A 25,749-nucleotide genomic window follows, 5' to 3' on the forward strand; every position below is an offset into this window, starting at 1 on the left:
CAAACCACAGTATCTCCTAAGAACGACTGTCGACCAAATACCAGACGGGAATCGAGTTCTGCTAGCCCAAGAAGGAGGGGTCTTAGATTCTCAGAATCAACTTAGGTTTAGCGGTAAGGAAAGCATCTAAGGAGAAAAAAGTATAGTGAACACTTTTCTCTAGGATTACTTGGACCTAGTCCTGTCTGAAGGCAAAGACTGGGTTCAAAACTCAAGCAACCCCCAGTGAATGAACGTCAATCCCGCTGCACAGCCCAAGGGACCACTGAGCTCTCGTCCCCCATGGCAGCTGTCCCCACGGCCACCCTCCTGGGCCCTCCAGGCAGCCTCAGCACAGGCAGCACCATGGAGGGACGGGGCGGCTTCTCTGCACACGCTCCTCATCCGAGAAGAGCCGTCAGAAGGAGCCGAACCACACTCCGATTTCACAGTTCAGCCCGACTCAAACCCAACCGAGAGGGAGCACCTCCTCTTAACCAATTCCACCCGCCTCTTTCTGGGGCCCCTGGGGCCAATCTGAGTTGACACAGCAGGTCCGGAGTTACCTCTGGATGCCTGGTGCTCAGTCCCGTGTGCACCACGTTGTGGAACTAAGCGTCATTTCATAGTTGCGTAAAAGATCACAGGACATCGCTAAATGAATGTGCCAAAAAATGAAACCTCTCAAGCAACAGCACTCATAACGTACAGAGTGGAAAGCCATGGCACTCGTGGAGTTGCTGCCTACCAAACATCTCAGACCGCACAGAAGCACGTAGACGCGCCGACGGGTAAACGGGGAAGCACAAATCAGGGGCCAAACACCAAGCCAACCACTTGCTTCTCTCTCAGTCTTCTTTATCCTTGGTCAAATAAGATGTGTATTCAGTGGAATCACTTTCTGCTTGGTTAGCATCCTCCCCTACAGACCAGGGCTGGCCTCACAGGCCTACGCGGCCTTACCGTCAGAGCCCCGTCACTTCCTTCCCACCCCCTTCCCAAGAGTCAGCTCGTTCTAAGATGGCTTCCAAACACAAAGGAAGCTGGGCGCCACTGAACTTCACACTATGGGGTAGATAACTGGCAACAGCTCCTGGAGCAGAGGGCTTCTCCTCCGGCCACCCACGGGAAGACAGAAAAGCAGGGAAGGACCCTCTGAGGGGTGGGGAGATGGGAAGGGCTGTGAGGGCTGCGCGGGGTCGCTCTGATCAAAGTCATAAAACAGCAGCCTGGTTCAGGCAAGTCAGTCCCCTAGCTTCACCCAAAGATAGTGAAATGAAACTTTAAAAATAAGTCATCGTGATTAAGTTTTCCAGGGCAGGGTAGGGTACCATCACAAGTCAAAGGAGGCTGTGAAATTAGGCCACGTTTAAGAAAAGCTCAGAAAGTCACAGTGTACTTCTGAACCAAAAATGTGTCGATCCAAAAGGCAAGCCGGTCCCGGGGTACGTGCTCTCTGCAGTTTGGGAGGCCCTTCCCGCCTGCTGGTCCCACCGTCCCCACCAAACGCTAGTGGCTCTTTGAATGACAATCCATAAGTTACGATTGTATCTTAAATGACTCCTAAGTTTCCAGACTGACTAAAATCATAGGAAGAAAAAAAAAAAAAAAAAGACACTCAAGGAAGACTCCGGAGAGCGTGAGAGTCTGGCCTGGCCACGCGTCGCCCGGTGGCTGCCGAACTTCGGCACACGGGGGAGCGCCAGGCGAGGGGCCCCGTCTCACCGACGCTGCGAGAGCAGGTGTCTGAGCCAGGCACCCAGGCGCTGGGCGGTGCTGTGCTCATTCCCTGACTGCCCCTGGAGCTGTGAACACTTTGAAGCAAAGTAACAAGGCTGAAAAACCACAGTGGAAAGACACCGGTCTTTTTTTTCGGATTCTTTTGTTCCTTCACTTTGAATATCCCTCTACTTCCCAATTCTCAAAACAAGCAAAGATAACAGCACCAGAACACAGCCCAAAATGACTCCCAGCGAGATAAAACAAATGAGATTATTATCACCTTGAATTAAACTCAGGGACTTCAGACGGCCTCATTCCCCCAGAAAAACGAAACGTGCAAACTCTGACAAAATGCAGGCAGGCACTGCGCTGTTCTGGGAGCAAGGGTTAGAACCGGCCAGAAGTCCAAGGCTTCGTGCACCTGCTTGCACGGGAGTTGATAGGACGGACGGCCACTAACAGCCACAAGCACTCGGTGGGAAAGGTGACATTTCTTCAGTGAGGTATGAAATGGGCTCATTCCCTTCTCCCAAATAAGTCACAATTTCTGGTGGCCTCAGATTGGCTGATTAACTCCAACAGCCCTGTGTAACGCACTCGGGTGAAAAACCGCCCAGAGACCTTGAAGCTGTTGTTGAACCACACATCTATTGAGTAGAGCCCAAAGGTAACCTGGTCACTTGGAAACAAACTGGAGGGGTCATAAAATCACTCAAAGCCACCTCATCAGGTGACCCGGGGCTGGCGTCAGGGGTAAGCCCACCGCAGACCAGAGCCAGTCCCCTGGGGGAGCTGGCCCACCCAGCACGGTGCCTCATGGGCTATGGGTGGGGGCGGGATAGAGGAAGGAGAAATGGATTTGCTTGAATTTCTGCTGTTTCTTCTGTCACCTGTGTCACCGAGGACAAGACAGGCAGTCATTCTGTTCTCTGTGAAAGGAGGATTATCACCTGGCAAGGGGATTGAAATGAAAATAAAAAGGAAAAGGAAATGTCTATGAAGGTATTTTGGAATCTGTGCATAATTTTAAAGCGCCGTTAAAGCAGATGGTTCAATATACATTTCATATACTTAAGGCTCAGTAAACGCCTGCAGCACTTAATAGGGTTTTTTTTTTAAGTACTCAAGACCTTGACCACAGGGGAAGGGCACAGGAGGGGCTGGCAGCCGGAGACAGGTTAGGTGTTGCTCGCTGAGACTTCTCCCTGTCATGAACTGTCACCTGAAGAGCATCCTTCAAATAAACAGCAAATAACAAAGGTGCCTGGGCGGCTCAGGCGGTTAAGTGTCCGATTTCGGTCCAATTTCGATCTCACGACTCATGGGTTCAAGCCCGGCGTTGGACTCCGTGCCGACAGCTCAGAGCCTGGAGCCTGCTTCAGATTCTGTGTCTCCCTCTCTCTCTCTCTGCTCCCTCACTCATCCTCTGTCTCCCTCCCTCTCTCTCTCTCTCTCAAAAATAAATATTAAAAAAAATTTTTTAATTCAAATAACAAAAAGAGACACAGTGGCTCAGACCCATATTCCACACCCGAAGGGACGCTTGGGCCCGACTTACGAGTGGCACCCGGGGGTTCCCTTCTGGTCACCAGGTGGCGATCTGGGGCCCTCGTGGATGCCACACCTTCCAGTTTTAGCATCTGGGAGATAACAATTTTCTCTTCCAAACAAAACAAAACAAAATTCCCCGATTATCTGGTTGGCACTTAGCATACTCAATATGATTTTTCTCTTAAGGTATCAAAAACCATAGAAAATCAAATGGTAGCCATTCCTAAACATTCAGTGGAGTTTCTGTTTTCCCGACATCCAATAGAAATTGTTGTTGAGAGATTTCAATCGTGGAAATACAAACAATTATAATGAAAATGTATTAATCTTTATCTTTTAGGTTTATTTGTTTATTTTGAGAGAGAGGGCACACGCACAAGCAGGGGAGCAGCGGAGAGAGAGGGAGAGAGAGAATCCAAATCAGGCTCCACACTGTCAGCACGGAGCCCCACATGGGGCTGGAACCCACGAACCGTGAGATCACGATCTGAGCCGAAATCAAGAGTCAGTTGCCTAACTGGCTGAGCCCCCCAGGCGGCCCTATAATGAAAATTTTAAATTGAACCCCCAAACAGAATAAGGTAGAATGGGTTCCAAGCCAGCCTGTGTCCCTCACTGATTTTGCTCCCAGCCTACAGACGGGAAGTCGTATAGAAAGTCAGCTGACACGAAGAACCTCACTACCGTCATGCAGCCTGAAAACCACCGACGCTCCTATGGTCCAGCCTTGCTGGTCCCCAGACACCGCCCCCTCTGTTCCGTAGTGGCTCTACCGAACACGAGCCCGGTGCTCTCCACCCCCACACCTTGAACCTTCGAGGCTCTCGTGAGAGCTAGTTTATGTTAAAAATGAGTAATGCTAAGAGAAGTCAGCCAGTGAGATGGGATGGTGACAGCCGGCCCACCGGACCAGGGAGTTTGGGCTCCCCTACTCCCTACGAGCCAGCAGAGCTCCCTCCGGCCTCCCCTGCAGTCGACACCCCTCTGTCTACCTGCAGGGGGAGCGATGCTTGGGTCCTTCCACGTGGGTCCACGGAAGGAACGGGGGAAACAGACAGTGCTAGGTAATCCCTACTGCGAGGTACCCTCAGAAGGCGTTCCTGTCTCAGGAACTGGAATCGCCACACTTTAAAGGAACAAAGGGCTGCAGGTAGTTAGTTTTGGGGACTAAATTACAACCAGAGAGTATAGTAGTTACTGATAAGGATCCGAGGCACGATTCGTGGCTGTGGAATGAACTGCCCACAGATCCGAGACCTTCAGACCCCAGAAGGCACACCGTCGGAGTCCTGCTACATCACAATTCAGAAACGGGAAATGACACGTGACCTTTTGGAAAGGACTCCTACCCACTTTATGCCTCGGCTTCCTCATCCGGAAAATACCCAGTTTACATGACGAAAAGCCAAGTAGTTAATACGTCCGTAGGATTTTTACACTTTGCAAAGCATTTCCCAAGCATTATGTCATTTCATACAGTAATATATCATTTCCCACTCTTCACGGCTAGCATGTTACATCAGGAAGTCATATACATCAAACTACTTTTAAAAACACAAATCTAAAAAATTATGATTATAAATAAACAGCTATGAAAAAAATTAGGAAACAATTTAAAATTTGGTGATGTTATTGGGTTTGGGGGGGGCAGAAGGAAATGGTGGGCAAGAAGTAAGACCTATCGAATATCTTCTGCATATTTTAAGTATATTTCAAGAGACAAACTTGACTAGCCGTTTACAACAGGATCATACAAGTACCCGCACCCATGGCCGAATTTCTACAGAATACACACATTTCTATTTCTTCCACATCTATGTGACATACCTTTTTCCTTTGTGCTGTGTCTTAAGGAAAACCTTTTCTTAAAAGACATTCGTGAATTGTCTTCCTGAAATAGAAACCATCAGTGTTAGCAGCTGAAACTTTTCTCTCTGAGCTATAAACAGAGGTCCTCAGGACCAGAACACTCAGCTACAACCAAACCCTGGGAACTGAAGTTTGCAACAAAGGTTAGTCCCCTGGAGATATCAGTGCACTCGACAATGATTTGCCAAAACATGGCAGCCCGTGCTGGAAGGCCAGCTACCTTTCCACGAAATGGCAGGTGCACCTTTACTCTGGCCTTGCCTACAAGTCCAGACGGAGACAAATGAAGCCCACGGACCACCACGGATGAGAAAATCTCCCCTCGTCTGGCCTCAGAACCGAGCCCCAGTCTGTTGGATTCTTCACTCAACGGTAGTTCAGGGATCAAGCTGGAGACTGGGACCCACAGACCCAGCTCATACACGGATTCCCGTGGGTCACTCTAAGGTTTTCACCACCAATCACATCCTCGCCAACACGTCCCATATCAAAAATGAGCCAGCTTTTCTCTGGAATGTGAAGAACTGGAAAGAGAGTCTCTCCTCTCCCAACAACAAGACAAAGTGAGATAATGTATGAAATTACAATTTTCTAGAAGTCATCAGAGAGTTGGGATCACGGGGAAACCAACTAGCCCAGAACTGAAGGACAGACAGACTCCGCCAAGGAGAAACAGGGCCTGAGTGCTGGCTTCCCTGGGGCAGAGCGTGGGAGGAAGACAGGGGTAAGAAGGGCTCAGGCTTGGATCAGAGTGGGTGCAGCAGGCCTGAGGGCACACAGCCAAGGCTCCCTGGACACATGACTGGTTCCACAGCAAGGGCAGGGAAAACAAGAGGGGCCTGGAGGCACTCGCAGTAACAGAAAAAAAGGAAGCTCTTAAACAGAACACGTCAAAGCAACGTGTCAAAGGGACCGGGAGCCGGGCTGAAGGAATTACAGTCCAAAACAGGAACAATGAGAACAACAAATAATGCCACACTGAATTACAGCCCGAAGCAGAAAATAAATAGACAGGAATCCATCACAATATGAATAAATGCTTGGATAAATAAATAACCAAATCGGAGATAAGAAGCAAATTTTCCTTGCAGGAGAACTCCAAAGAACAGATTCATAGACTAAGCTTTGCCTCCTGGAGGTGGTGGTGAATTCACACTTTACTTCCTTTGGAGGTGAGACTTAGCGATTCACTTCCAACACCACAGAGTAGGAAAGGGATGAATGGTAAGTTGACAGAGGAGAATCTGACAAACACTATGTCACTAAGGAATGAAGGTTGCCATTATTGGGGACATCCCATGAATGTCCCCAGTATGATACCAGGAGGGCACTTCACCTCTATGGCATTCTTTCTAAAACCCCAGCCTGATCATGAGAAGGCACCACGGGGGGACACATTATGGGGCCTGCCTTAGCCTGATATCAAACCAAACAAAGCCTTCTCGAGAAAACTGCAGACTAATAACCTTCTTGAAAACAGACACAAGGATCCTTCACAAATATGACACATCCAATCTAACTATACATAAATAAAGATCTAACTATACATAAAGAAAAAAAATGTATCAGGAACAAGTGGGACGTCAAAATGGCACAGCTGCTTAGGGAACCTGTGTCGGTCTTTATTTAGCAAAGTTAAATATGCTTTTATCCCAAGACCGGCAATCTCACTCCTGGGTATTTACCCAATCTGTGCGTCAACGTCCAGAGCAGCTCTTTTTTCTTTAATTTTTTTTCAACGTTTATTTATTTTTGGGACACAGAGAGACAGAGCACGAACGGGGGAGGGGCAGAGAGAGAGGGAGACACAGAATCGGAAACAGGCTCCAGGCTCCGAGCCATCGGCCCAGAGCCCGACGCGGGGCTCGAACCCACGGACCGCGAGATCGTGACCTGGCTGAAGTCGGACGCTCAACCGACTGCGCCACCCAGGCGCCCCCAGAGCAGCTCTTTTTAAAACTGCAAAAATCTGGGAACAACCCAATGTCCCTGATCTGGTGAATGGACAAACTCACAACGGTGCATCTGTAGGATGGAATACCACTCAATGAAAAGGGACCACTGGTTGGTACCTGCAAGACAGATGAGCCCTGCAGAGGCCGCTTTCAGGCAGCAGACTTGAGCCGTGGAGATCTGAGTAAGGTAGAAGGGCCCACAGTGACGGCCAGGCTGAAAGCCAACACGCTCAGTAGGCGACCCAGTTCGAAACACCCATACGTCCCAGCTGACCGATGGGCTACATACAACCAGGCCCGGGCACCAGAAAAGGAGAATTCCATACGTCCCCAAGCCTCCTCACTTTCCCCCCTTCACCAGAAACCCCCCTCCCGACCACCGCCTCCTGGCAGACAGCCTCCCCTTTGCAGTCCCGATGCTGCTCCCTGATAGCACGTTTCAACAAACTTCTATCTCCCTTGTTCTGCCTCCGGTGAGTCCCCTCACGGCCCAGACCGCCGGCCACTGCCCGATCGGTTCACCCCACAAATCCCACACACATCACTGTAAGTGGAAAACACACTCCCAAGAGAACAAACCGCACACTTCTGTTCTGTGACTCTGTGCAAAAGGCAGGACCTCAGGACAGAAAACCACGGGTGGTGGCCAAGTCATGTGGGAGGGGAGAAAGGACAGGTGGTCGACGACAAGGGACCGAGGGACAAGCGGGAGTGGGGGTGCTGATGTCCCCCATACTGGACTACGTTGCCAGTTACATGACTGCGTGTCCCCAACTCCTAGAACACCCCACTGGAAAGGCGAGGGTCACGTACGTAAATTACACCTCAGTCTCTACAAAGGAGAGAAAATGGGCCCAACAAAGGAAGAACGGTATGACGTGGAGACTCAGGTGATTCTTCCCGCCGATCGGAATCATAAAACCAAAGAAATCACTATGGTCATTAAAAGCAGCTCTGAGTCCTTGGAAGCACCAGGGCAGGACAGACGGAAGACGACTCTCTGTCCACGGGGGGCGGCGGTCCCCTGCGTCTGCTGCTTCTGGCTGCAGGAAATCACAGCTTGTCTGCCCGGGTTGGCAGAAGTTGGCCACTCGGAGCAGCCGAACACCTGGAAATTTAAGGACGCGATTCTGGAAGCGGGGAAGTTGAGGAAGGATGGAGATCCTTCGTCTGGGTGGAAAGCCTGCCGCGCTCTCTTGCTCGCCGCTAACTGTGTCCATTTGTCAAAACCCCCGGATCCCCGTGGGTGTAAACTATACCTCAACAACACCGCTAAAAACGGATTCACTCTCGGAGGAAATGAACCTCAGGACAATACCTCTGGTGCTGGTGAGCCGAGCCTGCGAGAAGGGGTCTGCACGGCCACCTTTACAACGGCAGAAGGAGCAGAGGACACAGGAATCCGGGGGCTCAGAGCACGCCCTCCGTGACCTGAGATCTAGAATGCCCAAAACAGCGCTTGACGTCATATGACGTCACAAGGCCACGTGTGCAAGTTCACGTGCTCTGCCCGCGGGAAAGTGTGTCCCCCCTGGGAGTCCACTGGTGCAATTCCAGCAAGTTTCCCTCTGCCTCTTGCCCACGAGCTGGTCGGGAGCGAGCAAGCAGACAGCAACAGGAGGCACTTCTATTCCCACAGAGAGAGAAGGCAGGGAAAACCATACAAAGTTCACAGGAGACCCCAGAAAGCACGGCGGGAGCCGCTTTGCGAACAGACAGAAGCCTGGGAGCTCGGTCCTCTCTGGAAACACCAAACGACACAGCAAAGGGATTTGCCGTGTGCAAAATGATGGCTGGTTCATCGGGAGGCAGGATTTTCAAAATGAAGAAATTGTGGCTTAACTACAGAGGCATCGCATAGATGGAAAATTGCTTTTGCAAAACTCAGCATGGCTTAAAAATGAGAGATAAGTGAGATATTTCTAGATTTGCATTTGATCACTGTTCTCACTAAAACTGTTCAGTGCAGCCCGCAGCATCACTGAAAACGTGTGGTAAGCAATTCGTAAGTCCTCATACCGTCTCTAAGATTCAACACAGAAACTTATTTGCAAAAACCTAGTCACTTCCTTTAAAAATACCATAAATACATAAAATACAGAAACACATAAAACATTTCGCAGAAGCACGGGGCTAGAAACACAAACTCAAAAGGACGCATTCACTCTTCGCCACTCTCAGGGTCGCTAGGAGCGCACGCGTCACACCACTCCGCGGCCCCTGCGTTACTCTGACCCGGTGCGTGCCTTTTCTGGCTTAACCCACCTGTAACTTCCACTCTCTTCTGCCCAAAATTCCTTCTGGAGACTAAGCAGAAAGAATAAAGGGTACATCGCTTATCATCAGCTTTGCCTGTGACTTTGTGGGGTTGGAGTAGGGACATCTCACGTAGGCGAGGTGACTTGCCTTGATTGTCATCCATAGTATTGACAAGGAAAAAAATGTTAACTCGACACATGTCAGTGATTGTTTTGATCCCCACTTCAGTTCCTATTTCCAAGTTTTGAATAACAATCCAGTCTTCTTCAAATGGACCCAGAAAGAAAACGTCACGAATAATTCAATAAAATTCCCTAAGAGACCAGAAGTGGGGGTAAAAGGTAACACCATGAAAATCTCACCAGAAAGGGCTCTTCAGCTGGAATTTCAGCCCAGGTAGAAAAGCACTCTGAAATTAGGCTGTTTTTTAAATATCCGTCGTAACAATGAATCGCCCTCGCACATCGTGTGCGCTCCTCCTCTTCTCTGGGATGAAGCAAAGGAGAGTTTTTAAACCAAATACTTACATTTGATACCAAAATTATTTCCTGGGAACACGGCAGGATTTCGGTAAATAGTGATGATAAGGTATTAACGATGGCCTCTTGGAAAAATCGAGTGCGAGCAAGATAAGAAAAAACGTAAGGCCGCAGGACACACAAATCAATGTACAGAAGTCCACTGCATTCCTACACGCTAACAATGAAGGAGCAGATGAGAAATTAAGAAATTATGAGAAATTAAGAAAACAATCCCACTTACAACGGCACCAAAAAATAATAAAACACCTAGGAATAAACCTAACTAAAGAGGTGAAAGGCCTGTACCCTGACAACTATAAAACACCGATGAGAGGTGTTGACGATGACACAGATGGAAAGATATTCCACACTCAGGGGTTAGAAGAACAAATATTATTAGAATGTCTATACTACCCAAAGCAATCTATAGATTTAATGTATGGCACTGGAACAAAAATAGACACATAGATGCGCAGAACAGCTCGTATATGTGAGTTAGATAGAGAGCTCAGAAACAACCCCACAGTTATATAGTTAATTAAATTTCAACCACAGGACACAGGACTAGACAATGGGAAAAAGACAGTCTCTTCAACAAATAGCGCTGGGAAAGCGGCACGGCAACACGCAAAAGAATGAAACTGGACCACTTTCTTTCACCCACATGAAAATACACTCAAAATGGGTTAAAGACCAAAATGTGAGTCCTGAAACCATAAAAATCCTAGAAGAGAGCACAGGTAGTAATCTCTCTGCCCTCGGCCGCAGGAGCTTTTTTCTAGGTATGTCTCCTGAGGCAAGGGAAACGAAAGCAAAAATAAACTCCTGGGACTACATCAAAATAAAATCTTTTGCAAAGTGAAGGAAACAATCAACAAAACGAAATGACAACCTACCGAATGGGAGAAGATATTTGCAGATGGCATATCAAAAAAAACTGATACGGGGCGCCTGGGTGGTGCAGTCGGTTAAGCGTCCGACTTCAGCTCAGGTCACGATCTCGCAGTCCGTGAGTTCGAGCCCCGCGTCGGGCTCTGGGCTGATGGCTCGGAGCCTGGAGCCTGCTTCCGATTCTGTGTCTCCCTCTCTCTCTGCCCCTCCCCCGTTCATGCTCTGTCTCTCTCTGTCCCAAAAATAAATAAACGTTGAAAAAAAAATTTTAAAAAAAACTGATACAACTCAACACTCAAAAAACAAATAATCCAATTAAAAAATGGGCAGAAGACACGAACACACATTCCTCCAAAGAAGACTTATAAATGGCCAACAGACACATGAAAAGATGTTCAACATCACTCATCATCAGGGGAATACAAATCAAAACCACACTGAGATACCACCTCACACCTGTCAGAATGGCTAAAGTCAGCAACACAAGAAACAACAAATATTGTGAAGATGTGGGGAAAAAAGGAACCTTCGTGCTCTGTTGGTGGGAATGCAAACTGGTGCAGCCACTCTGGAAAACAGTATGGAGGCTCCTCAAAAAGTTAAAAATAGAACTACCCTACGACCCAGCAATTGTACTACTGGACATTTATCCCCAAAATACAAAAACACATTCAAAGGGATATACACAGTGGAATATTATTCAACCATAAAAAAGAACGAAATATTGAAACAACATGGATGGAGCTAGAGAATATATCACTAAGTGAAATAGGCCAGTCAGAGAAAGACAGATACCGTATGATTCCACTCACATGTGGATTTAAGAAGCAAAACAAATGAACAAAGGGGGAAAAGAGAGACAAACCAAAAAACAGACTCTTAAGTATGGAGAACAAACAGATGGTTACCAGAGGGGAGGTGGGGGGGAGGGAGAATGGGTGAAATTTTTAAAAACATTATTCACTGGGGAAATGGCAGGATTTCAGTAAATATTAATGATAACAAAATCACTACGATCTCTTAGAAGAATCAAGAACAGGCAAGATAAGAAAATGTTTCCACAAAATGCACCTGCTCCTGCTGAGTCCCTCCCTCGCAGATTCGTTGTCATCCTCAAGGTGGAGTTTTTAAAAACCAGAAGCCAGGAAACAAAATAGGGGACAACACACGCAAGAGACTAGACGGGGGTCCTCCATAAGTCAGGCGTGATGGAGGAAAAGGGGGCAGATGGCTCCTCTCCAAAGATGGGCAGAGATTTCAGCTGAAGAGACAGAAAATAAATGTCGATCCTCATTTCAAGGGTCTATTTCCCGAAAATGTGAAATGTTAGCCAACCACCAGTTACCTTTTGAGCACCTACTATGTGCCCTGGGTTCCGCCAGTCACTGCTGAGGGCTAGGGGGAAGGCAGGGCATACTCTCCACAGTCCTCCTGAGGGACTAATGAACAAATAGGAAGTGCGTGCCCAGTGAGACAGCAAATAATTAAGGTATAATGTTAATAACCACATATACTAACCTTGTTCATACAGAGTAAGTCATACAGGATTTCAAAAACTACCAAAGGTTGGAGGGGTCAAAGGTGGTTTCACAAAAGTGGTCAGACTTGGGTAAGGACGATAACGGTTTTGGAAAGAGCAGTGACACAGTTAAACCAGAAGACATGGGCAGAGGCAAACAGAGTCAGGGGAACTGTGTGAAGCCAGGAGTTGACCCACATCGACCAGCACTGAGGCAGCAGAGCCAGAGGGAAGACTCGGGGAACAGGGCATCGGAAAGGAGCACTGGCCAAGTGGTGCCCCTTCAAGGAAGAACAGAGGTGCCATTGACGGAGACACGAAGGAACTGAGAGGCATTCAGGACGTGTCTTATTTGAGGGGACATCTACGTGGAAATGAAGAGGTTCGCGAAAAATCACAACATTCTATGTGCTCTGAGGGTCTAGAAGAATTGAGGTCATCCAAGGTTCCATTAAGGACAAGGGACCAAAATGGCATTTGGAAGCAGCAGGGGGACGGGGTGGGGGGGGAGGTCAGCACAACTGAAATGATCTCGGCCATCAGGGTAAACTCCCCGCCAGGGGAGCAGCAGAGAGGAGGGCCACAACGACAGAACGTGAGGTCTCGCTCGGGGGTGGGCCAAGACGGAGAGGCCAACAGGCTGATAAGGACGGGAGAGTGTCAGGCCATGCAATGGAACGGAGGCTTTTGATGACCGAGGGGTTGATGGGCAGGGTCAAAATCAAAATCGAAGGATAGAGCAGGTGAGAAAGGATCGTCGAATCCACCCATCGCAGATGGGCGGCTATGGGGGACCGGGGTGGCGGTCGTGCCTCAAGGGGCCGCCAAGGAGCCAGAGGGAGAAAGCGGAAGGATTTCGTGTGGACCATTGGTGTGGCACGCCCAACACGGAAGCAGCCGCAGCAGACTTCACACGGAGCGATCCACGTCGGTCCGTGCCCGACGGCCAGGACGACCTCTCAAAGCAGACACCTCTGCTGACTGGAGAGCAGGACAGACACGCAGGCGCGAGGGAGAGATCAACGACACAGGCAAGGCAGACAGAAATTGTAGCGCGGTGGCCCTGCAAGTGGAGGGATTGGGGAGAAGGATGGGGGATGGGCTCATTCAGGAAAGAAGGGGACGTCTCTTCCTCTGGGGCTTGAAGCAGCGGTCTGACCTACAGGCGACGTCGAGATACTGACCAAGAGGCGGTCCTAGACGTGTCTCCAGGCCCAAACGGCCACCCCTCCCTTGCTCGCATCCAGAGGAGCCACACCTGACCCCCATCCCAGAATTCCAAAAATTACCAGAAGCCGCTGAGGGGTCCCCTTCTAGAAACACACATGTTGCCTGAGATAGATGCTGCTGCTGTGACAGCAGTCCGCTTGCAAAGGAGGAGAAAACTCAGTCCTCGGACGTACGGAGGAAGCTCTCGACTAGATCCCTGTCACCCAGAAGACGCAAGTGGGCCCCCTGATCCTTCGAGGGCTTGAGGAAGAGCAAGCAAAACTGTGTGGACCACAAAGCAGGCTTCGTCTCCACAGCCTGCAGCCTTCCTGCAGGAGACAGGAGAACAGCCATTCGTGTCGGATGACAAAGTCTCGTCCCACTGTGTCTGAACTTGGCACAGAGCCTTGTGCAACTCAACGGGCTCTGAATGCAGAGCCCGCCCTCCCGGGATATCTGGAATCGGCTTTAGACACGCGTACTGCAAGGGGGGAAATCAGCACAAATCGCGGCATTGACAGAAGCAGAGACGTTTCCACTTACTCCCCAGTAACATGAAAGGACTGGGAAAGAATCATTGCCAGGGGTGCTTTCTGCTCGGACGTTAGGATCCCAGAGACCCGGCATGTTCCAGGAACGGACCGCCCGGGCACGGAGCCAGCTGCTGGCCTGACGCAGCCCTACCGGTCAGGTGCAGGTGCTCGGGCTTCAGGACACACGTTGGGACGGTGGCGACACAGAATGTTGAGGGAATGTCACACGGGCTTCTGATTCAGAGGGTGGAACCGAAGGACCTTTAGGAGCGTTTCACTCCGCCCCAAATAGACACACGGTTTGTTCAAACTCATGTGCATTCCGTGCCCACGATATTTATCAATCTGTGAAATTTACGGCATTTCAACGTGAGCTACAACTTTCCTTTTTTGATTTATCGCAAGTTCCAAAAAAAGGCCTGCCTTTCCCCCACTCATTCTATTTACAAGCAGAAAATGTGAATTTTATTCGTAGAACTTTTTTTTGCATTGCCACAGATTCTTCTCCCTCAATACCAGGGTAGACAAGCCACGATGATGAAGAAATCCAGAGCTCGCCTTGACCTGACTGACTCAGCATCACACGGCCTCACGGATGGCGGCTCCGTGGGACCTCAAGACCCACCATTTCTCATCCCGGCTCTCTCTAGGGGAAAAGCTGCCGGCTTCACAGGAGACGTGTGGAATCAAGAGAAAAGGCCCCCGAACAAAGTCACTGTCGACTCAAAGTGCCCGTGGGCTTTCCGGCTCCTTTCCTCTTCCTGTTTCTGATTTTCTTTTCTCCAACGTACCCATGGGAGGAGATATTTTTTCCTCCAAAAGACGGCTGTCAATTTTGGGTAACAAGTAACACATTCACCTAAAAGTACCTTCCCGGGGTGCGGTAGAGGCAGTCAATTAAGGTTTCTCATTAAGCTTTCGCAGAAACGGGAACTTTAAATGCTCTTTCTGTGTCTGAACGTTATATCTATGCCGCGTCTGTGTTTCACAAGCCTAACCTCCAGGTTGCTTGGCACCATCCCACACACTGTAAGTTGACCACATAAGTTCTCATAATGAAACACAATTTATACACGTTAAAAGTTAGAGACGGCATCTCTATAACTCATGTGGAAAACCAAGTAAATACGAACAAACAGCTTTCCTTTTGCGACTGCAGTGGCTCGTGCACATTTTGATAAAAAGCCGCCCTCCCGAGGCCAGCAGGAGAGAGGGGAGAAACTGGCCGCGATGCCCTCGCTCCAGGGCTGGGCTCACAGCCGAGGGGACCACCTCGCTTAATGCAGGAAAACCCTCTCCCCGGCCCGTTTCTGCTACGTAAGCATTACAAGCTGGGCACAAAGTTCTGTTAAATTCCTTGCTCTCACCCCACAGGAGGTACCTCTGCTGATTAAGAGTTTGTCCCCAGCAAAGTCCTGGTGCTGTTCTCGTCTATGTCCCAGGAGATGTCTCCAAGTAAGAGGTTTGTCCATCTGCTGAAAATCAATCTTCTGTAACAGCTCGCATTGCCAGCGACCGGTGGATGAGAAAACACGCTAATAAGCGAACAGCCGAGAACCGGCTGCTGAGAAACAGGACACGTACCTGAGCATCTCCTTGAACTTGACCTCCCTTCCCTGCACGGTGACAAGGGTGACGGACACATCGGAGATACCCCGGGACCCACCGGGAGCCGGAGGGAGCTGGGGACACAGTCAGACCCATGCCTGGGGCGGTCCTGCCAGAGACAGCAGCTGGGGGAAGTTGCCATGTCCCTACCTTCCTGGGAGGAGGGGCCCACCGCTCACATGGGGCTGGGAGAGGCGCGAGGATGGGCAGGCCCTGAGGGGATCAGGAGGGTCCTCAGCCCAGGAGCCGAGCGTGGATGTTTCCGAGATGAAAGGCATCATGGAAGACACTGGCCTGCACCTGCTGGTGTCCTTTCCCGGCCTCGCGGAGGTGTGACGGACAAGTAACAATTGTGGACATTTAGGAAGGACGACGCTGTGGTTTTTCAGGAGTACCACTGTGCAATGGTGACCACGGTCAAGTTACTGAGCACATTGCCTCGCAGAGACACCTGCTTTGTGCGTGTGGCGAGAACATGTAAGATCTCCTCTCGGGTGAACGAGACCGCATCACTGGCCGCAGTCTCTGAGCTGTGCGTTAGATCCCTGGGGCTTTACGCCTCTTCTAACCTGCCCGTCCTCCTCCACTTCCTCCTTCTCTAGACAGGAAGGAAGCCATTTCAACTTCTCCTCCAGGTCCCTAACCGCGGTTTCTAAAATTGTCATCAATTCAACAACAGCGTCTCAGTGAAGAATACATGAAGACACGTCTTCAATACCTTCTGTCTTACTAATGAAGAGCGTTACATACATAGAGTTGAAGATAAAGCATCTTCTCTATCTCAAGGGAAAAATTCCCCTTTGTGCTCGAATCCAAATGATTCTCCTACGTATAGAGGAACCCGAGCCTTATTTTTGTAGAACCATGTCATTCTCTAAAAATGTCATTACTTAATGTTTAATTCGCCATATCCCACTTAGCATTATCGATGACTCACACTTAGCTTTCGAGACTCTAGCGCTGATCAATATGAACCTTGTCTCTCAGAGAAGCAATAAAGGACTTCGCTGTAGTCACAAAACGGTATGAAGATAATAAAGAGAAAAAAACGGTAAAGATACTGGGCAAGCAATGAATTTCAAAAATCAATTAAAGAATCCATGCTGGATTTCATTTTGTCACAAAAACCCTGAGTCAGAGACAATGTGAGATCAAAAATGCCCTGGTTTTATTGGCATTTCTGGCAACGTTAATTAAATGAAAACCCTCCACGGACTGACCGATAACGCACACAACGAGAACAAAGCACTGTCGCGGGTTTGCGAATCCACTGGCTGTGGCAAGATCCTTACGCGGCGATTCCAGCAGGAGCTGCAAGCGACGGAAAAATGCGTCACGCCCTGCGCCTGGCATTTTTTAAGTATGTTAAGCCATTTAAATATGATTTGTGCCAGTTGATATAAACCATCACTATGATTACTTTTCAAACGGCCTCCCTGTTTGTCACTCATTTTATAGCTAGAAACATGTCAACTACTCACTTTTCTTATCTGACCTTGTCTGGCATGAGGGCCACTGTTTCCCAAACTCGGGGACCATGTAGGGCAGGGAGCTTGTAAGGGGAAGTGGTCGAGTTCCCTGGACACTGGATCCTCAATGAATGTTCGAAGCACAACATGAGACGGGGTGGAGTCATAATGACAAGAAAACCAGGAAACAAAATAGAACACGAATCTTTTCCTTTTCTTTTTAAGAAAATAAGCACACATTTATCGATGATACGTAACTCCTATCCTGTAACTATGGGATGAAAATCGCCCACTCTTTATTTTGTTTTTCCATTTTCTTAGGACTCCACCCAAATTCGTGCCATGTTCTGAAACTTCCAATTTTTCAACAACATGAACACTGAAGACGGGAAGTGACGAGAGGGCCAAGTCTCTCTCTGTCTGTCTCTCGGGCCAAATTCTAGTCCTACAACGCCCAGGCTCATTGAGTTAAGAATTTTTGGAACATGGGCGCCTGGGTGGCTCCGTTGCTTAAGTGGCTGACTTCAGCTCAGCTCATGATCTCACGGTTTGTGAGTTTGAGCCTCACGTCGGGCTCTGTGCTGACAGCTCTGAGCCTGGAGCCGGTTTCAGACTCTGTGTCTCCCTCTCTCTCTGCCCCTCCCCTCCTCAACACTCTGTCTCTCTGTCTCTCAATAATAAATAGATGTTAAAAAAAAATGGTTCAATAGCCAGCATACAGCACACCTGGGTAGCTCAGTTGGTTGAGCGACCAACTCTTGGTCTCTGCTGAGGTCATGATCTCACGGTTTGTGAGTTCGAGCCCCACATCGGGTTTCGCACCAACAGTGGGGAGCCTGCTTGGGATTCTCTCTCTCTGCCCCTCCCCCACTCTCTCTCTCTCAAAATAAATAAATAAACAAATAAATAAAATAGCCAGCATAGTTGCCGAAAACAGAAAACACTAAGAAATGACCAGATTGGGCGATTCCAACGCATCTTGGGAGAGGTGACTGGTGAACGGGTCGAAGACGCGGCATTGGAAAAAAACTGACAACAGGCCAGCAACGTAAGCTCAGAAGTATGAGAAGTGACACCACACGGATGGCGTTCCTCCGGGAGAAGCAGGGGCCAGCCCCCAGCCACAGGGCAAGAGTGGGGCTCAGGCTGGAAAACGCACCGGCACCCCACAAAGTCGCTCACACCTGCACAGCCAGGCATCACCTGACCACCCACCACTTCCCTCACCAGTGCCCTGTTTCTTCCACTGCCAGCATGATCCTCACCATGAACCTGCCGGAACACGTTAGCACCTCGTTGTGCGGAAGACACAAGCCTTGCCACTTAGAGACGTGCTCTAATCCCAGCCAAGGGCAAGGACCCTACAGGTTATTTGTCTCCAGACAAAATGATTCTGAGCGCTTCATCCCCAGATCGGAGCCGGGATAGCAGATTCTCAGTGGACACTCATCGGCTGGATGTTTCCGTTTATAGACGTTAAGATTTTATCAGAAGAGGTGACACTCAGATATACATATTTTATATACAGTTTAATATATAATAACAGATATCAAAGTTTACATATATCTCAAGGAAAAGAGTTAGTAACTAACAGACACAAGTTCTATTCAGATGTTGTTTGATATCATTTTTTTTCTTGCTTTTCCAAAGGGCTACAACATAAATGCTCCACAGGCAGACAGAGCCTGCTGTTTTCCCATCACATTTAACACAGAATGCTCAACAATTTTGTGGTGTGGACCATGCATTTGAAAGGACTCTGCCCCTCATCTCGTCGTACATAACATTGTCATAAAACACACACAGTGGAGACGCCTGGGTGGTTCAGTCTGCTAAGCGCCCGACTCTTGATCTCAGCTCAGGTCATGACCTCACAGTCATGAGTTCAAGCCCCACATTAGGCTCTGTGCTGACAGCCCGGAGCCTGCTTGGGATTCTCTGTCTTCCTCTCTCTCTGCCCCTCCCCCACTCGTGCTCTTTCTCTCTCAAAATAAATAAATAAACTTTAAACACACACACACACACACAGAATGTATCTCTAAAGGGACATAGACCATTTTATAAACTGATGAGTACATATGCCAAAAAGTAGCAAATTTAAGGCACTTTTTTTTTACTGATAGAACAGCACACTTATCAAACACTTTATGCTTGATATTTGAAGGCTTTGAGAAAAAAATGTCACAGTTATCATTTCATCCCCTTACACACTCTGCACCTGGAACTTGTCACTATGGAAACCTGTCCTGATGCCTCTAAATCAGAAGCGATCTGTGTGTTCGTATTATATCCTAAAATGCAAAACCAAAACAAAACCACCAAATGCACCACCAGAGCATTCCAAATGTTCTTCGGTACATTTCAGAGAGTTATTATCTGTCTAACAGAGGATGGAATAATTCAACATCTGGATTCATGGCTTAAATTTTATTTTGCATTTTTTAATGTATCACTGGGTAAATTATTCCTTCTGTTTTCTTAAGCCTCTCAAGTTTTCACCACCATAACGAAATAAACCTAATGGGAAATCAAATGGAAAATTTATTCCAGTAAAAGAGAAATATAATTTTTTTTTGATCCTGGCATGCGACAAAAGGGTCAAAACAGATGCTACCCAAGGCAAACCTGTACCATTGCTCTGGAGGAGCCCCAATTAAGCACAGCTCACATGCTGTTTGGTTGTTTGTTTGGGGTTTTTCTTAATGTGAATGGAATCTCTGATCAAAAATATTTAAATCCAGGGGGCGCCTGGGTGGCTCAGTCGGTTAAGTGTCTAACTCCTTTTTTTTATCTTTTTTTAACATTTATTTATTTTTGAGAGACAGAGTGAGACAGAGCGTGAATGAGGGAGGGGAAGAAAGAGGTGGGGGGCAGACACAGAATCCAAAGCAGGCTCCAAGGCTCCAGGCTCTGAGCCATCAGCACAGAGCCTGACGCAGGGCTCAAACTCACAGACCACGAGATCATGACCTGAGCCAAAGTCAGACGCTTAACCGACTGAGCCACCCAGGCACCCCAAGTGTCCAACTCCTGATTTGGGCTCTGGTCATGATCTCATGGTTCATGAGATCAAGCCCTGAGACAGGCTCTGTGCTGTCAGGGAGGAGTCTGCTTGGGATTCTCTCTCTGTCTCTCTCTCTCTCTCTCTCTCTCTCTGCCTCTCCCCTGCTTGTGCCTGCTTTCTCTCTCAAAATAAATAAACTTTTTAAAAATGTTTAAACCTATTTCTAATAAATAAAATCAATGTTCTCAAGTACACTGAGAAAAAACTTTTAAAACACTGAAAGTATCCTAAATATTGATTCATAGTATTAATTAAAATAATTTAAGGGCGCCTGGGTGGCGCAGTCGGTTAAGCGTCCGACTTCAGCCAGGTCCGATCTCACAGTCTGTGAGTTCGAGCCCCGCGTCAGGCTCTGGGCTGATGGCTCAGAGCCTGGAGCCTGTTTCCGATTCTGTGTCTCCCTCTCTCTCTGTCCCTCCCCCGTTCATGCTCTGTCTCTCTCTGTCCTAAAAATAAATAAACGTTGAAAAAATAAAAAAATTTTTATCATCAGCAAAGTCATGATCTCTTTAATACACTATGTAAAAAAGTTAATGGAAAATCACCCATAAGAATACACACAAAAGTGAAAACAGATGCTAACCGGAGGAATTCGATGATTTTCTAGTTTTCATCTGTGTGTGTTAATAATTCTATAATAAATGTGAATGTTTTATAATTTGATAAAGTATTCTTAATCTTAAAACATGGGGTATCGTAGAAGAAAATTCAGTTTCAAAATATAATTAACGCCAACTGTGAATAAGGCACTGTGTGTCTGGCACTAAGAAAAATGAAAATATAAATCACATGAAACCCCTGCTTCTAAGGACCTCAGGCTCTGGTGGGGATCATGGTTACAAAGGAGGAGAGCAGTAGCCATAACTTACTCCACGCCCATCGGAGAAGGTACTCCAGGCATAGTCCTATGTTATATGGGCTGCACAGCTTGGAACAGAAGGAAACTGAGGCTAAGGGAAAGAGACTGCGCCCCAGACATAGTTTACGCGTGAGACACAGTTTACGCGTGAGACACGGTCGACACATGTCCAGGGTTTGCCCTTGCCTGCCATCCCATTGGCTAAAACATTCAGACTCAAAGAGCAAGGAACACGGAGACCAAACAAACGATATACTTTCCAAACAACCGCCTGACACGACAACCTAAAGGACGTTATCTGAGCTCACAGGGATGTCACCAGGGATGCCCGTTACCGTTTTCCCAGCAAAGTGTGGACAGGCTGGTTGCTGAGATAACGGAATTGGGGACGGAACTGGAGATAACGAAATTGATTCCACTCATTTTAACAAGAGAGTTGCGATTGGGAGCAGGAAAGTGTTTAATTTCCAACTGAAAAACACTCTTTAAAACAATACAAACATCGGGGGTGCCTGGGTGGCTCAGCAGGTTAGAAGTCTGACTCTTAATCTCTGTTCAGGTCATGATCTCACAATTTGTGAGTTTAAGCCCCGCATCAGGCTCTGTGCTGACAGCGTGGAGCCTGCTTGAGATTCTCTCTGTCTCCACCCCTCCCCCAGCTCACACTGTTTATAAGTAAATAAATAAATAAATAAACAAACAAATAAGTAAAACATCGTTTTAAAACATAGCTTGGGGCGCCTGGGTGGGGCAGTCGGTTAAGCGTCCGACTTCAGCCAGGTCACGATCTCGCGGTCCGTGAGTTCGAGCCCCACGTCAGGCTCTGGGCTGATGGCTCAGAGCCTGGAGCCTGTTTCCGATTCTGTGTCTCCCTCTCTCTCTGCCCCTCCCCCGTTCATGCTCTGTCTCTCTCTGTCCCAAAAATAAATAAACGTTGAAAAAAAAATTAAAAATAAATAAATAAATAAATAAATAAATAAATAAATAAAACATAGCTATGTTACACTTTTCAAGAACTTTCAAATCCATGGTCTCAATGGATTCTTTTGAGGTGACTAAACCTGTAAACACGTAAAATGACTGTTGATTGAATTAATGAAGTGCAGAGAGGTAAACTTTCTGAACAAGGGGCACCTCGAAAGTTTACAGAAGAGCTCGGACGAGAACACAGCGCTTTCCCACGGCCGTGTGCACATTTGCACGCTAGGGATGCATTCGCAGACGGGACCGTAGCTCGCATGGGCCTCTCCCCACGTGCTGTCAAGATTCTCTTACAATTCAGTTATCTCTGAGAACATAAATAAAACTCATAACGTCGAGCATATTTCATATATATTGTCTCTAATTCTGGAGGTCGATTTTGCTATAAATAAACCATTGGACAAACTTCCAAGGAGGAAACCGAGGCTCTGGGATTCTACAGGGTTTTCCCAAGGCTCACATACGGGTGAGTGACGGACAGAGCGTTCAACCGTAGGTGGATCTCATGTCAAATCCCAAGTGGTTTTCACATGCCGGTTTTGATCGGGTAATTCCCAAATATGACTATTTATGGCCCAAGTTCTCTAAGGAGTGATGAGGAGTCTAAGTGAACCAAGGTATAAGTAAATAGAATCTTGCGTACTCAGACAAAAACCATTACGGTCACTCAGTCATTTATAAGTAACAGTGAGACCTTGATTGTGCGAAGGCCGGAGCCACGGCAGGGAGGGCAGGACAGTAGACATGGATGTGTCCCTGCCTGCCCCGTGGGGCCAGCTGTCCAGGCAGGCGGCTCTAAATCTCATGGCTACGGGGAGCCCGTCCTCCTGTGCCCTCACGTGTTGACACATTTGTCCTTGGCCTCATGGCCAGGTCATGGCCTGAAGGTGCAGGTTTTAGAGCTCCCCGGAAAGCCCAGGTGAGGGTCAGCAGGTGCCTGCTTGCGGCTGACTTACGAGGGTATCGAGGGTGTTCCCTAATGCATGACTCTTTTTTCCCCTTCCACGAAGGAGTCTTCACTCTCCTGTCTCCCATCTGCCATCAGGGCGGCTCTGTCCCACTCTCTGAAATGCCTTAATGACCTCTCGTTTCCTGAGTTTGCTTTCTATCTGTGGAAACAGAGCTATGGTGTAGGACAGCGGCATAGAAGTTCTATTCCTTAGAAAGCACCCGGCAACATTTGGGAATCCACTGATTATCTTGTTAGGTCTGTCCTCGGAATACAAAACACAAAAAGTACTGAATTTGTGGGTACAAACCTTTCTTCCATTATCTTCATAAGACCCTTCATCTTCTTTTTCCTATTATTAAAAAAATAGAGTAATCAACTTCGGGGCACCTGGGTGGCTCAGTCAGTTAAGTGTCTGCCTTCAGCTCAGGTCATGATCCCGCAGTCTGTGGGTTTGAGCCCCACATCTGGCTCTGTGCCGGCAGCTCAGAGCCTGGAGCCTGCTTCGGATTCTGTGTCTCCCTCTCTCTCTGCCCCTCCCCTGCTCCCACTCTGTCTCTCTCTCTCTCTCTCTCTCTCTCTCTCAAAAATAAACTTTAAAAAAATTTTTAAAAAAAGAAAGACACTTTGATTCACTCTATTAAATCTGCTGACTGATGTCAAGTTACTAATGCACACGAAACACTCCCAGAGGCCAAAGGAGATCTACATAACGAGTCAACAAGGTGTGGCTGACCAAGGTCAGTGGCTGGTCCACACAGGCGTTCAAGTTCTAGCACAAACTCAGTGTCACCGCGATGCCTGTGTCCTCTTTCTATTAACATGTGGCGTTCGGTTATTGCATAACTGAAACATTAGCACCGCTCTCCACTACTGCCCCGGGGCAAGCAGGTGATCCGCGTGACCCTTCACCTAACGCTCGGGGACAGACACTGTGCCGACTCTCAGAACACAGTCTTACGCTCTTGTCACCGAAGCAACGAAATATTCTCTTTCCTCCTCATTTCAAAGTCTTCCTGATTCATCTAGATACAGACTACACACTTTCACTGAAAACCGCCTCCAAATCAAAAATATTTAAGAACGTAAGGAAGAAAAAGTGAATTGCTTGAAAGAGTGTTCCCTTTGGCTGGCTGTTTTAGATCATAAATTCCACTGATGTTGAAAACCCCAGACTTCCTTTTCCACGAATGCCCTTTCCAGGGTGGGCAAGAGACAGGAGACAACTCCCAGTAGCTCCAGCCCCCTCCCAGTGGCCCCCTGGGGTCACTTCCCCCTGTCCTTAAATGTGGGAGCCAGGAGGCCGCCGGGCACATTGAAGAGTGGAAAGGGATGGCTCACCAGGCCGTTGCATCCTCAGGTTTATTTACAGTTCTGGAAGCTTCGGCAGCAGAATAGACTCAGACTTGACACCCCAGACTTATTATGCAACCTCCTGCCTGGGGCCAAAAACTTTAAAACAAGAAACCAGCTTGAAAAAAAAAAAAAATCTAGAGATAGAATTTTGACAACAAATTCCCAAAAATATATTTCTTACCTATATGAATTGTGTATTTAAAGTAAATTTTGCCTGACATGTTCTCACCACGAAAGAAAAAGAGAGAGAGAGAGAGAGAGAGAAAGAAAGAGAAGGAGGGAGGAAGGGAGGAAGGAAGGAAATGGTAACTCTCTGTGGTGGCAGGTATGTTAATTCGCTTTACCTGCCATCTATTCTTCAATTAAAAAATTAAGATAAAAGGAAATCTTGTTTGCCCGACACACACGTTTCCTGTAGACGAGTCACATAATCTCACAGACGAGTCACCACGGGAACGTGCTTCCCGCATCGACGGTACCCCTCCAGCAGCTGATGGAGGAAAGAGCAGACACGGAAGCCACGCAGCCAGAATTTTCCTGGGCAAGCTCATGCTGCCACCTATGGAGTGTAAGCTGCCCACGCCCCCGCTTCCCCAACAAGACGAGCTATTTACGCAACACCAACGACTCACAAAGCACAATGTCCGTGCTGTCCACGGACACCTACACACCCGCGCACCTGCTGCTATCCACCTCCTGATTCTGCCCTCTAAATACGTATCTTGAAATTTGTTGGGAAAACAGTTTTTCAGTCTGCGACCCGAAGCACAGTAAAGGTAACCAGGGCGAGCACAAAAGCCATTAAAATTACTCACGTCATTTCTGGCCCCCAGAGACCTGATCGAAGGTACAGCCCGGCGGGAAAACATGCTATGTGTCTAACTCCACGCCGATTTGTATCCTGGAACCAACTGGGCCCTACGGTTCTTTCTGCATCAAACGTGAGCTCCGCCCAGCACGTTAAAAGGAGAAGGGGGTCCGTGGACCCAGGCCATTCCATGCAAAATAAAAATAGAATCAGCTCACCTTGATGCTTTCGAAATCAGAGGGGTTATCGTGTATCTCCTCGTCTTCCGTGACTATCTCAGCCGGCGTCTGGAGAGAAAACAGAGCCCGTGTCAGGTTCGGTGGCGGTCAGCCTACGTCGAGCCCCGTGAAAGGAGCAAACGGCAGTGAGACAGAGCAACTCTGTGAACCACTTCTGTGGACAGAGCTGAAAATGTGGCCGGTTTTTCCACAGTGGTTGCTTCAAACCCCACACTGTGTCTGCCCTGTATTTTTTACCTGTTGCTCCGCTTAGAAATGCTCACCTGTTTAGTAAAATCCCTGGAGAAATCTTTAAGGAGAAACACTTGAAACCCCTCTTGTGTGAAGAGGAGTGGAATGCGGGCACCTGGGTGGCTCAGTCGGTTAAGCGTCCGACTTCGGCTCAGGTTGTGATCTCGTGGTTCGTGG

At 48.1% G+C, this 25,749-nt stretch overlaps 1 protein-coding gene across 11 annotated transcripts in view; it reads right to left on the bottom strand.

Moving 5' to 3' along the window:
• Nucleotides 1-25,749, bottom strand: part of DCDC2C (doublecortin domain containing 2C) — an 87,937-nt gene that overhangs the window by 13,720 nt on the left and 48,468 nt on the right. For 7 of the 11 annotated variants that reach the window (XM_045055014.1, XM_045055015.1, XM_045055016.1 and 4 more), the window contains 3 exons: nt 25,321-25,389; nt 23,249-23,290; nt 5,080-5,143 (listed from right to left, as the gene is read on the bottom strand). In XM_045055014.1, the coding sequence (XP_044910949.1) occupies nt 5,080-5,143; nt 23,249-23,290; nt 25,321-25,389 (175 nt within the window). The remainder of the gene's footprint in view (nt 1-5,079; nt 5,144-23,248; nt 23,291-25,320; nt 25,390-25,749) is intronic. The other 4 variants (XM_045055017.1, XM_023252158.2, XM_023252154.2 and 1 more) reach the window with 3 other exon arrangements.

Source organism: Felis catus, chromosome A3 (assembly GCF_018350175.1).
Source record: "Felis catus isolate Fca126 chromosome A3, F.catus_Fca126_mat1.0, whole genome shotgun sequence".
NCBI classification, from domain to species: Eukaryota; Metazoa; Chordata; class Mammalia; order Carnivora; family Felidae; genus Felis; species Felis catus.